General features: G+C 42.5%; 2 protein-coding genes across 6 annotated transcripts; both read right to left on the bottom strand.

Annotated features, from left to right (window-relative positions):
- Positions 1-2,144: 2,144 nt before the first annotated feature.
- On the bottom strand, positions 2,145-4,444 carry LOC110493433 (forkhead box protein D3-B). The gene has a single exon (XM_036940253.2). It carries the CDS (start codon positions 4,297-4,299, stop codon positions 3,295-3,297), a length of 1,005 nt encoding a protein of 334 aa, XP_036796148.2. The 5' UTR covers positions 4,300-4,444; the 3' UTR covers positions 2,145-3,294.
- Positions 4,445-5,738: 1,294 nt separating this feature from the next.
- Positions 5,739-13,199, bottom strand: LOC110493434 (uncharacterized). 5 transcript variants are annotated; one of them, XM_036940250.2, is made up of 7 exons: positions 13,054-13,199; positions 12,739-12,914; positions 10,848-10,912; positions 9,372-10,774; positions 9,071-9,180; positions 8,445-8,538; positions 5,739-6,562 (listed from the first exon to the last, which is right to left on the bottom strand). In XM_036940250.2, the coding sequence occupies exons 3-7, from the start codon at positions 10,878-10,880 to the stop codon at positions 6,427-6,429; spliced, it is 1,776 nt and encodes a 591-aa protein (XP_036796145.2). In that variant the 5' UTR covers positions 10,881-10,912; positions 12,739-12,914; positions 13,054-13,199; the 3' UTR covers positions 5,739-6,426. The 5 variants fall into 5 exon arrangements, with proteins under 5 accessions (XP_036796145.2, XP_090060525.1, XP_036796144.2 ...); XM_090204399.1 differs by having other exon boundaries at positions 12,739-12,910; XM_036940249.2 differs by lacking the exon at positions 12,739-12,914.
- Between the last annotated feature and the right edge of the window lie 35 nt (positions 13,200-13,234).

Below are 13,234 nucleotides of genomic sequence, written 5' to 3'. Positions count from 1 at the left end.
AAAGAAAGAAAGAAAGAAAGAAAGAAAGAAAGAGAGAAAGAAAGAAAGAAAGAAAGAAAGAAAGAAAGAAAGAAAGAAAGAAAGAAAGAAAGAAAGAAAGAAAGAAAGAAAGAAAGAAAGAAAGAGGGGGCTGAGCAAAGACAAGAAAGTGAGAGTTTGGATAGAAAGATAAGCAGGAGACAAGGAGAGAAGAGAGAAGAAGGAAGTGAGGAGCAGTAGGAAAGAGAAGCAGACACACAACACACACATACACACCAGTCCACCCTGCCTCGTACACCAAGGTGGCACAAGGAGAGCAGCATAGTTGTGTGTGTGTTTCTAACACCAAGTCAACAGTTTTTTCTATCAGAGGCTAATCCGAACTAAATACCCCTCCATCTACAAATCACACTAGACCTGGGTAGTATCTGGGGTTTTTTCCTACATTTTTCTTTCCTACAGTTCTGTCAATCTGTCTTTCCTCTAAGAAGTAAATGGCTGGTGCTGTTTGTTGACCTGGAAACTGGGGTTTGTGACTGATGTGTGGTACAGATGTGTACGTGCACGTGCGTGCGCACACACACACACACAGATTGATATGTGTTGGATCGGTTAAGGGGTGAGTGAGGGTGAAGTCATGACATCTGGCTGTCTTCTCTGACATCACGTAGCGAGGCTAAACATAGCAGAGAAAATAGGGCTATTTGGACTTTTATTTTTTCCTGCTTTTGTTGTGGTCCTATTTCTAGCTATGAGATAATTGGAAACATTCGGTGCATCACATCTCTAAAAGTAATAGAAAAGAATCTAGGACCGTATTCATAAAATGTCTCTGAGTGCTGATGTAGGATCAGTTTTGCCGTGGCAACACGCCTTTTATATCATAATGAATAAGATTATATGGACAAGGGGGACCTGATCCTAGATCAGCACTTCTATTCTGAGATGCTTTTTGAATACAGGTCCTGGGGTAAGAACATTGCGGTCAAAGTTATTTCTTCAGAATAGGATGGAAGGATTTTACTTGACAGTCCCTATTTACACTTCTGTGGTAAGAATGGAATTGTTGCACTTACTTCAAAGAGTTCTAAACTACCTGGTACTTAACGGCACATAGGAGTGGTTGTTTCAGTAAAACACAAAGATCCAAATGTAATTATAGGTAATTATGATGTCATTTCTCAGTAACCGGGTAAATACCGGACTGTAAAATCAAAGCCACTCTTTGTCACCACCATCACCATTGTTAAACTCTCTTTCTCTCTGTTACTCTTCAGATGTTCCCCTTTTTCAAACACATCTCTTTCTCCTTCACTTGAATCCCTGTCCTCTACTAAACTCCTTTCTGGCACCATCATCTGTATCCTTGTTCTCCTGAAACTCAGAAGCTCCACACAGACACTTGTGCACGTGCACACACTTTCTCTCTCTCTCTCTCTCTCTCCATCTATCCCTTCCTCCCTTCATCTCTCTCATTCTCTGTGGATGCATGGCTGAAGTGTGAGCTCATAGGCCTTCTGGGTGGCACTCCTGCTATATGTCACTGTCATCTGTTGCCACGAGGGGGGTCCCCTTTTCCAAATACACACTCCTTCATATCGCCCGCCATGCGCGCACAGGGGCCTTTAAAACACCGTGCAGAGTTGAGTTTTAATGGGGCGTACGGGTGCCGCGCGCACACACACACACACACACACACACACACAGAGAGAACAGTTAAACAGAGGCAAGGGAACGGGGGAAGGAGAAAAAGGTATAATTGATTAAAAGCCAGGAAAAACAAACTGCTCAAAGAGATGACCAACGGTGGAAAGTGGAGAGGTTTTGTGTGTTCCGACGCTCAGCAATCCAATAACACTAGGATTTATAGCAGGAGATCAAATGCTCCAAAACACATGTCCATCCATCCCCAAAACTCAATAATGACTCCCATCCACAAATGTATGTATTAATAGTATCCCTATGCTGTATCCACTGATGGTTTCAACTAAAGTGAGTAATATGAGTGTGTTAAAGCTGTGTAGTAATGCTGACATGGGTCTTTCTGAAACGGAGAGGCAGGCATATGGTAAACACTATAGCCCAAGTCCAAGACAGCACACAGAATCTATAGACACAGACAAATATAGGCTACATTGAAGTAAACAAATGCACATTACACTCAATATAACAATGTGATGTTTAATGTAGGCTGGATCTCTCTAGATGCGTCTGATTAATCGTGTAGCAACATTACAGAACAAGCAGATGTTTCATAACTTATTTAGCGTGCCGGATTTGGAACTGTAGGCCTTTATAATACGAAGGCGTTCGTTTTGACTGTGGAATGCCTTCTAACACATGTAGGGGTGCAGGACACGCACCGATTCACACACACACGCATACAGAGAAACTCGAGCGAGAGATGAAGAATGGGCAGATGTGTGTGTGCACTGTGAGATCTCGCATATACATTACACATTTAAAAATATATATAAATATATGTGGAAATCAATCACACGTTGACACGAAGAGTAAAATAAAAATAAACTCAATGATGTCGTCACATTTAAACGGTTTCCACTCGCGTGCCCAAGCAGGTGAAGCTCATGTTTTCTGCCACGCAGGCATGTCCAAATGTAGCAGAAATAAAGCTACTGAATGAAACATTTTCAAATTATAATTTGTAGAATTATAAGGCCAGTTAATCAAACCAAATATTGTCAACTTTAACAAAAATAAGACCAGGCATCTTTCAAAATAAAAGGCTATTGAAAACTTGTGGTTTTATGTTTCAGGGCTCCACATTGTTTGCGCTCCAAATATTTGGTGTGTTTTTGATTCCACGGTGTAGGAAAACACACTTCGCCTTAAAGATAAATAAGGCCAAATATAACATTGTCAAAGTATAGAGATTACATTTGCCACTGGCAAGATTGGCACATTTGGGAGATTAGGCTAATTCGGAGAGGTTCTGCGTTAGTGAATCAAGAGAAGTTGTAGAATAAATCTGACATGTTCAATTTGATTTAAAAAAAAAATCGGTGTAGTTTTTAACATTACAATTAATGATGTTGCCAAATGTCGTTATAAATCAAATGAAAACATTTAATTATAAAGTGCTTATTTACACAAAATATAGGCCTCAAACATTTATATTGCAAAACATATTTTTTGGGTTGGCCACTAACATTGTTAGAAATGTTGACTCAATTGACACATCTTCAAAACATAGATTTTTTTCATTTGAAGCATTTGTAATTAAATAGATACAAATCTATGAAAGGTGGTTTCCCTAATGAATCCTCGTCAATACAGAAAACACTATTGATTAAGCTATTTGTCACCAAGTTGCTGCAAGAGTTCATTTGCTATACGGCTGGAGTTGGGGAGAGAGCGTCGTTTGTGGTACTCGGGATGAAAGCTCCAGAGATGCGGAGCGCCCATTGAATGGAGCGAGGCCGGGGACAGAAATGAAGATCCGGGGACCAAAGCTTGGGCCACTGTGGAGGCTGCGCGGTGCGTCGTTTCGAAATTCTCAAAGCTAAGAGACGGATGTGGAAGAAATGTCTTTTGGACAACGTTCGAATTCCTTGATAAAAGTGAGGAGAGCGCGGGCAAGATGCTGCTCACTGGTGGGATGCTTTGGTTAGAAACAGAATGATGTTCGATGCCCAAGTGATGGTACAATTCCAAACCGGGTACCTGAAAATGACACGGTCCTATTCCGTTCGTCCCGTAGAAGGAAAATCCAGGGAGCACGCTGCTGCGCTCGAGCGGGCACCGGGTGTCCATCATCCCAAATCGGTAATTCTGCCGTTTGAAACGTTTCCTCCGCCGTAGGAAGCTCCCGTTCTCGAACATATGAGACGACATGGGGTCTAACGTCCAGTAGTTCCCCTTCCCGGGGTTACCGGGCTCCCGGGGCATTTTGACGAAGCAGTCGTTGAGGGACAAGTTGTGACGGATGGAGTTCTGCCACGCCGGGAACCTCTCCCCGTAATACGTGAAGCGCTGGCTGATGAAGTCACATATCTCCGAGAGAGTCAGTCTTTTCTTCGGGCTCTGGAGGATTGCCATGGTGATAAGAGCGATGTAGGAGTACGGAGGTTTCACCGAGGCAGCGATTCTCTCTGTGCAGTTCGGCGTAAAGTCACCCTCATCCTCCGTATCCTTCGCTGGCTGTTTTGGAGACAAGGACGCAGCGCTTTGCTGCTCCAAATCGGCCCCGTCTTCTTTGGTTAAAGATACATACCCCTGGTTCCGTGTAGCTTTGTTCCCTTTTCCATCCACGTCGACATCTGACCTCTCCATGAGTTCGAGCTCTCCTTCCAGGGTCATAATCCTCTCGCGGGTCCGGTGCCACCTGCATGCGCCAACAGGCGAGATGATGAGCCTCGGGTCGGACACCAGCCAGAGCCGACACACGCGACGGGCCTGCCTCCTGCCTTTTTGCTTTTCATTAACAACAAAAAAAGAAAACCCAGCTGCCCCAAAATACTTTTCACCCCCCTCCTCCTGCTGCTCTTCCTCTTCAGTCCTGAAAATAATTACGACAAAGACTTACTAACGTAAACATCCATCACAAGCACTCACAACAATCATTAGGCCTACAAACGTGTTTTTGATCATGGGGAGAACTAACGTATGGAATAAAGCATAGGCCATTAGACAACTTTATGTCCAACACACAATGGCACATTAGAACAGTGTTTGGGGCTTGTTGTCATACACTCGATACAAATTCACTTTGTACTCAAATCAGAAGCCTGATTGTAATCATTTGATGGGTGAACTATTGTCAGTTTTCTTCGACACGTTTAACAGATAACAGGACTCAAGAATATATCCCGTTTTCCCATTTGTAAAACCATTATTGAATACCTACAGCCTTTTATTTGAATAGAATCGGTCTCCCACAACAAATGCCTATCCTACCCAGTTCTCGATCCAGAGCATCCTTTTATCATGGCTTTTATTTCACTTAAGTCAAATATGGTTAAAAATGTATTGTTTTCTGAAAGGAGAAATTAATGAAGAAGCACTGAACTAGAGAGCTAGGACAAAATGATTTCGGTGCCAGAGCACACGCACACCTGCTGCGCTTTTACTTGTGGTCTCTTTGCAGTAATGCATAAACATTGTAAGGGTGTTAAAGACACTAGCTAGCTCGATATTGTACAATCAATTAAAATTCATCATGTATTAGCCATTCTTTCCATGGCCAGCTATAACGAATAATATATGATTTAACTAAATGTTATTAGGTTAGGCCACTTATGTGAAAGACAAGCTAGCAGTAGACATATTTTAATTTAAAACTGGTCTATACTAAATACTTCATGAGAATTCCAATATTTCCAGCAGATAACGCAAGTGGGTGGCCAAGCACATGGCTAATACTGTGTAGTTATTATTTCAGAATGGATTTGGCACTTTTCTGATTTGAAAAAGACATTGGCAAAAGAAAAGAGCCGTTTCACTACAGGCACAAAATACTGCACAGGCCAGGTCATGTATTCAATCCTGCTGCAGCAGTGTCTGATATTAAACTTTCATCTTTCTTATTTTGATACATTTTAAAGTCCCACTAATTGCATTTAATTTAAGCATAGAAACATCCCTGGAGCAATTCTCACAAATCAGTTTGAATATGGTTCCGCATCAATTCATATTCCTCATTCTAGACCAAGTCGTAGGCACACACATTCAGAGGGTTGAGAGATGAAATGAAAACAAACCGAATAAGATATGTTAACATGAATTTTATGCACACCAAACCCAAAAGTGTAGTACACACTAACACAAACGTTTATTTTTTATTTGTTTACAGGAAACAGTCAAGATAAGGAATTGCTTCATCTCTAATCCAGCCAGTTAATGCTAAGGGCAGTCCAGAAACAACCAAATAGAAAAACAAATTTTAAAAAACAATTACAAACTAAACAAGAACAGATAATATATCACTCAAATTAATTGAACTTAATGTAACATACAAACTGGATAGCACCAAGGTCAAGCCTAGTAAACAAGGGGAGTAAACAGTCCAAAATGGCTACCTATTCCCAGTAAAGCAGGGCACTGTCTTTGGCCAAAAGTGCACTACCTTTGGCCAGAGACTCCCAATTCCCTGTATAGTGCACTACTTGTGTCAGGGTCATTTCAGACAGACAGTCTATTGTCAGACACAGCCTCCAAGCAGGAGACTGTTCTTCATTTGAACTCTTTCTTCCTAAAGTGACAAGCGCATGCTACAGTGCTAAAAGCAGCCAGACCCGTTAGACTGTGACTCACCATGGCTCAGCCAACACCGTGACACACTATGACAGTATGTGATGTAATAAATGATCAAATAACTCCAAGAGTCAAAGTCAGGAGGTGTGGCCAATTACCATGTACCTGGAGGGGGACTGTCTGTGGTATCAGTGTCTAGGACCTCATGCCAAGGCCTAAGTGTGTTCCCTTCCCCTACAAGGCATAGTGCTTGCGTTGGGACGTAGCCAGCCGTGATAAGTTTCCACATTTGAAGCAGCGCGAGTTGGAGTTGCCCTCCTTCCTAGGGATGTGCCAACACTGCAGACAGCGTACCTTGTACTTCTTATACCTGAGGAGTAAGTAGACATGGAGGAGAATAACAGGGGATATACATTAGAGGTCAGAAGTTTACCTATACCTTAGCCAAAAAAAATTAAAAACTCAGTTTTTCACAATTCCTTGCATTTAATCCTAGTAAAAATTCCCTGTCTTAGGTCAGTTAGGATCACCACTTTATTTTAAGAATGTGAAATGTCGGAATAATAGAAGAGAGAATGATTTCAGATTTTATTTCTTTCATCACATTCCCAGTGGGTCAGAAGTTTACATACACTCAATTAGTATTTGGTAGCATTGCCTTTAAATGGTTTAACTTGGGTCAAACGTGTTGGGTAGCCTTCCACAAGCTTCCCACAGTAAGATGGGTGAATTTTGGCCCATTCCTCCTGACAGAGCTGGTGTAACTGAGTCAGGTTTGTAGGCCTCCTTGCTTGCACACACTTTTTCAGTTCCGCCCACAAATTTTCTATAGGATTGAGGTCAGGGTTTTGATCTAGCCACTCCAATACCTTGACTTTGTTGTCCTTAAGCCATTTTGCCACAAATTTGGAAGTATGCTTGGGGTCAATGTCCATTTGGAAGACCCATTTGCGACCAAGCTTTAACTTCCTGACTTGATGTCTTGAGATGTTGCTTCTATATATCCAAATAATTTCCCTTCCTCATGGAGCTATCTATTTTGTGAAGTGCACCAGTCCCTCCTGCAGCAAAGCACCTCCACAACATGATGCTGCCAACTCCGTGCTTCACAGATGGGATGGTGTTCTTCGGCTTGCAAGCCTCCCCCTTTTTCCTCCAAACATAACGATGGTCATTATGGCCAAACAGTTCCATTTTTGTTTCATCAGACCAGAGGACATTTCTCCAAAAAGTACAATCTTTGTCCCCATGTGCAGTTGCAAACTGTAGTCTGGCTTTTTTAATGGCGGTTTTGGAGCAGTGGCTTCTTCCTTGCTGAGCATCCTTTCAGGTTATGCCGATATAGGATTTGTTTTACTGTGGATATAGATAATTTTGTACCTGTTTCTTCCAGCATCTTCACAGGGTCCTTTGCTGTTGTTCTGGGATTGATTTTCACTTTTCGCACCAAAGTACATTCATTTCTAGGAGACAGAACGAGTCTCCTTCCTGAGCAGTATGACGGCTGTGTGGTCCCATGATGTTTAGATTTGCGTACTGTTGTTTGTACAGATGAACGTGGTACCTTCAGGCGTTTGGAAATTGCTCCCAAGGGTGAACCAGATTTGTGGAGGTCTACACTTTTTGTGTAGACCTGATTTCTTTTGATTTTCCCATGATGTCAAGCAAAGAGGCACTGAGTTTGAAGGTAGGCCTTTGAAATACATCCACAGGTACACCTCCAATTGACTCAAATTATGCCAATTAACCTATCAGAAGCTTCTAAAAACATGACGTCATTTTCTGGAATTTTCCAATCTGTTTAAAGGCAGTCAATTTAGAGTATGTAAACTTCTGACCAACTGGAATTGTGATACAGTGAATGATAAATGAAATAATCTGTAAACAATTGTTGGAAAAACTACTTGTGTCATGCACAAAGTAGATGTCCTAACAGACTTGCCAAATCTTTAGTTTGTTAACAAGACATTTGTGGGGTGGTTGAAAAACACGTTTTAATGACTCCAACCTAAGTTATAGTAAACATCCGACTTCAACTGTAGGTCACAGTGATTGATGGCCTTACGTGTCCTTCAAGTTCTAATTCTGCTCACATACAGGGTTATGCAATATTGTGGTCATCAAACCATCTATGTCACTGTCACCATTTACTATAACCACAGGGTCAGAGTTCATGGCCACGTGACCTGACCAGGAGAAACTCTGGGCCGTGACGATGTGCTTGATAATGCACTGTATTTAACGCGACTCACCTTATTCCACAGGCGTTACACAGCGGGGTACCGTCCTCAGCATCTCGCCACAGAGGAGTCTTCATGGTGCAGCAAGAGGCACAGATCTTATTCTCTGATGGGGAGGAGAAAGGAGTGGCTATCAGTACAAACAAACAAACAGGCCTTGTGCCCTAATCCTCCTAAATATATGTTGTAGAATAATGAAATGACATGTTTCCATGACTCAGTATGCGGCTTCTCTCTCATTCGGTTTTCTTTCTAGGTGCACGGTGAGTGGGAGTGCCAAAGCACAACCTGATCTCGCAACCCTGCCCTCAACACTGTACACTACGTTACTCATTAAAGTCTTAGGATGTTTACACAGCCGTTTCCCAAAATACCTCCATTAAAACTCCCCCTCATCAAATGTATTCCACCTGTCTATGGTTCTAGTTAAAGTGTTTGGATTTGTGTCGTAATGGTACCCCCTCCTGGATTACTGGAGTAGAGATCGTTCTACACAAAACATCCAGTCCCTGCAATTAACCTCTCATTAACCCTTTTTTCTAAGAGTGTAGTGTTCTGCCTATTTCTACGGTGCTGGTATTGTTTTGTGCAGTAGTGGCGCCCCCTCCTGGTTAAGAGTGATAGAGATTGGTAGTCACTGGAGGAGGGGTCGCTCTCTTCAGAGCTGCTGGTCCTCATGGAACTCTGGGATGAACGGGACCTGCCTGCTCTCAGTGACCTCCTGGTCGGACCACTAGAGAGCTCTTCACTAGGACACACACACACACAAGTTTGTAGAGAACATTGTGAGATATTTTACAACAATATACCGCATAAGGAAATTTGTGACATACAAATTCAATTTCATATAATACGGTTTATTACGGCAGCGCTAAATAATATAATATATGTTTTTGAGTTATGGGGAGAAAGAGCAAAGCACTCTGACATCAACCATACCTGTACTTCTTGGAGGTGATGAGAAGGCGACACTGCTCCCTGCTGTCGTCCAGCTCCGTCTGCATCCGGAACGTCACTCCCTGGAAGTCTGGGTCTCCAACATCCACACTCCGGCTGGGACGGAGCTGCTTCCTGGGGGCCTTGGTGGACCTACACATGGGGTCAGACGGAGAGGGAGACTGGGGGGCTGCGGGGATAGTGTCCATGTCGTCCTCCAAGTCCTTGCAACTTTGGGTGAGGTCCAACGGAGAGTCTGTAATAATACTGGTATCTTGTACTGTGTCTGTGTCCTCTTCCATGGAGCTTTCGTTGAGCTCTGCTTTGACGCCTGCAAAACTGCCATCTTGTACTGATTTTGCGTTCACAATCACAGACCCTGCTTCACTGTTCAATATGAGCAACATAGTATTATAAGGGGAGTTCAGGGCTGGTGGCATGTCTTCCTTGGGGTCAAAGGTAAAACATATGTTTGAGTTTAAGTCCAGGGTCATGTTAAGGTTCAGCTCTTCTGGGCCTGGATGTAAGCATGTCATGGGGTCTACGGAGGGAGACGACAGACTTGCTGCATCCTTAATTGTAGCTACTTTGTGGACAAGCGTTTGCCCAAATAGGTTTATATATGACACAGCCGGATGTTTAACTGACAGCCCGTCTTTTGCCTCAGGACGGACCTCCTTCACTGTGTTGTCGTCTTGGACTAAGTCACAGGGGACCTTTCTGCTTTCTTCACTCACAGACAATCCATCACCGTTAAGACAAAATGTGGCTCCTGTTTCTTTGTCCGTTACAACGTCAGAGTCTGAAGCTCCCACACCAGGTTTAGTTTTGTAGCTGCCATTGACATCCGGTGATGTCTGAGAACTGGTACCTGGACATGTGGGTGAGCAATAACCACCTCCACCCAACTCCCCCATCTCTCCCCTGGACCCGACATGCAGATGGGGAGAATCCCCTCTGGTACTGACTAGAGTGGGGCAGACAGGGACAGTGTTCTTACTGTACCCCACACCTTCAGGAGGATGATTGTCAGAGTCAATAGGAACCAACTGAGCCCTAGATGAGGTTCCCTCTTGGTCATCTGATTGGAGGAGTCTCTCACACTGCATGTTGATCAGGCTCATCAACTCCCACGGACTGCTGCTACTATGACGGCTGGGCAGGACTGAGTTTGTATGTCTCCTACATTGTTCTAAGTCATCTTTTGGCTGGTTATGAAGGCTCATGAGAGAGGAATTGTGCTGAGGAGGAGAAGGTCTATGATCAGACACTTGATTATTTTTAGACCTTTCATTTGATACAGGTAAAGTCTTAGGCTTTGAGTCTATGGAGCGGTTGTGGACAGGGGTGGGAGTTGCTAGCTTGGAGGCTTCTTGGATGAGGTAGAGGATAGTGGACTGGGTCACCTGAAGAAAAATAAAAGAAGACTCAACCACACACTGAGATAATATTGACCCACCTCAAGCACAGCACACACACCTGCAGGCCCTCCTGGGTGTCCGGATCTTCCATGGTCCCTTGGCTGCCTGGTCTGTAAATGGCTCCTGTGCTCATGTTGATGTGCCCATATTGTGGAAAGAAAACAATTGGAAAGTGGATCAGCTGAATACAGTACCAGTCAAAAGTTTGGACACACCTACTCATTCAAGAATTTTTCTTGATTTTTAATATTTTCTACATCGTAGAATAATAGTGAAGACATCAAAACTATGAAATAACACATATGGAATCATGTAGTAACCAAAAAAGGGTTAAACATATCAAAATATATTTTATATTTGAGATTCTTCAAGTAGCCACCCTTTGCCTTGATGACAGCTTTGCACACTATTGGCAGTCTCTCAACCAGCTTCACGATGTAGTCACCTGGAATGCATTTCAATTAACAGGTGTGCCTTAAAAAGTTAGTTCTTAATGCTTTTGAGCCAATCAGTTGTGTTGTGACAAGGTAGGGTTGGTATACAGAAGCTTGCCCTATTTGGAAAAAAACAAGTCCATATTATGGAAAAACAGCTCAAATAAGCAAAGAGGAACGACAGTCCATCATTACTTGAAGACATGAAGGCCAATATGGAAATGTTCAAGAACTTTGAAAGTTTCTTCAAGTGCAGTCACAAAAACCATCAAGCATTATAATGAAACTGGCTCTCATGAGGACCGCCACATGAAAGAAAGACCCAGAGTTAACTGCACCTCAGATTGCAGCCCAAATAAATGCTTCACGGCGTTCAAGTAACGGGCACATCTCAACATCAACTGTTCAGAGGAGACTGCGTGATTCAGATTTTCATGGTCAATTTGCTGCCAAGAAACCACTACTAAAGGCCACCAATAATAAGAAGACTTGCTTGGGCCAAGAAACACGAGCAATTGACATTAGACCGGTGGAAATCTGTCCTTAGGGCTGATGAGTCCAAATTTTAGTTTTTTGGTTCCAAATGCCGTGTCTTTGAGACATAGACTAGGTTAACAGGATGATCTCCGCTTGTGTGGTTCCCAACGTGAAGCATGGAGAAATAGGTGCTATGCTGGTGACACGGTCTGTGATTTATTCCGAATTCACGGCACACTTAATCAGCATGGCTACCACAGCATTCTGCAGTGATACACCATCCCATCTGGTTTGCACTTAGGGGGTCTATTGTTTGTTTTTCAACAGGACAACGACACCCACCTCCAGGGTGTTTAAGGGCTATTTAACCAAGAAGTAGAGTGATGGAGTTCTACGTCACCCGACCTCAACCAAATTGAGACGTTTTGGGATGAGTCGGACTGCAGAGTGAAGGAAAAGCAGCCAACAAGTGCTCAACATATGTGGGAACTCCTTCAAGACTGTTGGAAAAGCATTCCTCATGAAGCCGGTTGAGAGAAGGCCAAGAGTGCAAAGCTGTCATCAAGGCAAAGGGTGGCTATTTGAAGAATTTCAAATATATTTTGATTTGTTTAAGACTTTTTGGGTTACTACATGATTCAATGTGTCATTTCCTAGTTTTGATGTCTTCACTTTATTCTACAATGTAGAAAATAGTAAAAAATAAAGAAAAACACTTGAATGACTAGGTGTTTAAATATTTTTACCGGTATACACACACTTCCTAAATAAAAACAAAATACTTACAAATTACAATAAATTATTACACATGATAGTTGATTTCATTATACTATAATAATTCAAGCCAAAAAGATTGTAAAGTAGACTATTAGTACCCTACTACTCTTAACTTCTAGAACAGTCTGAATTAGCTGTCAAATCAAATTAGCTTCGTGAGCAGAGTTTAGAATTAATGGCCCAACAAACCTTTAGCAAATAATGAGTAAGCCTACAATGACATTCTAACTAACACGATATAGCCCATTGATACACACTTACTTTGTCAAATTGTATGAATTTCTCCTCAAAACGTAATCATCTGCATTCTACTATTTGATTAACGTCCTGAATGAGTATGACACATCTTGCTCGAGCTCACTGCTCAGTCTGAGGGCACACTGAGGCCGTGCGTTTGAATACGAACTTTTCTGCCACACAATATCTCCACATCCTACCTTAGAAAATATCAAGTATTTAAAATCGAATTATGAGATCCCTGTGATCGATCGGATTAAATAGTTATTGAAACTATCGAGTTCAATCGTTTGATTATGTAATGCCCTGATCACGTTGGTGATCACGGTTGTCTCTTACCAAGGCGATCAGGGCCAACATGCAGAATCACCCTTGGTTTTCTCACTGAATCTGTCTTGAGAGAGATGACAAGTTATTTCCCCCAATTTGATCACGAGCTTCAGGAAATTGATAGTCACGTCGCCGCAATGCATTTGTTGTTGGGCCTACAGGATGCCACAGATGTCTGTGATTGAAGTTG

Source organism: Oncorhynchus mykiss, chromosome 17 (assembly GCF_057628025.1).
Source record: "Oncorhynchus mykiss isolate SJ-2025 chromosome 17, ASM5762802v1, whole genome shotgun sequence".
Taxonomy (NCBI): domain Eukaryota; kingdom Metazoa; phylum Chordata; class Actinopteri; order Salmoniformes; family Salmonidae; genus Oncorhynchus; species Oncorhynchus mykiss.
This window is presented reverse-complemented; position numbering and strand designations above follow the sequence as displayed.

Bases quoted from the DNA above. Each gene is read 5' to 3' on its own strand.
- LOC110493433 (XM_036940253.2), bottom strand. From the start codon at position 4,299: ATGACCCTGGAAGGAGAGCTCGAACTCATGGAGAGGTCAGATGTCGAC.
- LOC110493434 (XM_036940248.2), bottom strand. From the start codon at position 11,012: ATGAGTAGGTGTGTCCAAACTTTTGACTGGTACTGTATTCAGCTGATC. The intron at 10,775-10,847 runs GTGTGTGTGCTG...ATTTTTCTTCAG, and splicing joins ACACCCAGGAGGGCCTGCAG to GTGACCCAGTCCACTATCCT. The intron at 9,181-9,371 runs GTATGGTTGATG...TGTGTGTCCTAG, and splicing joins ATCACCTCCAAGAAGTACAG to TGAAGAGCTCTCTAGTGGTC.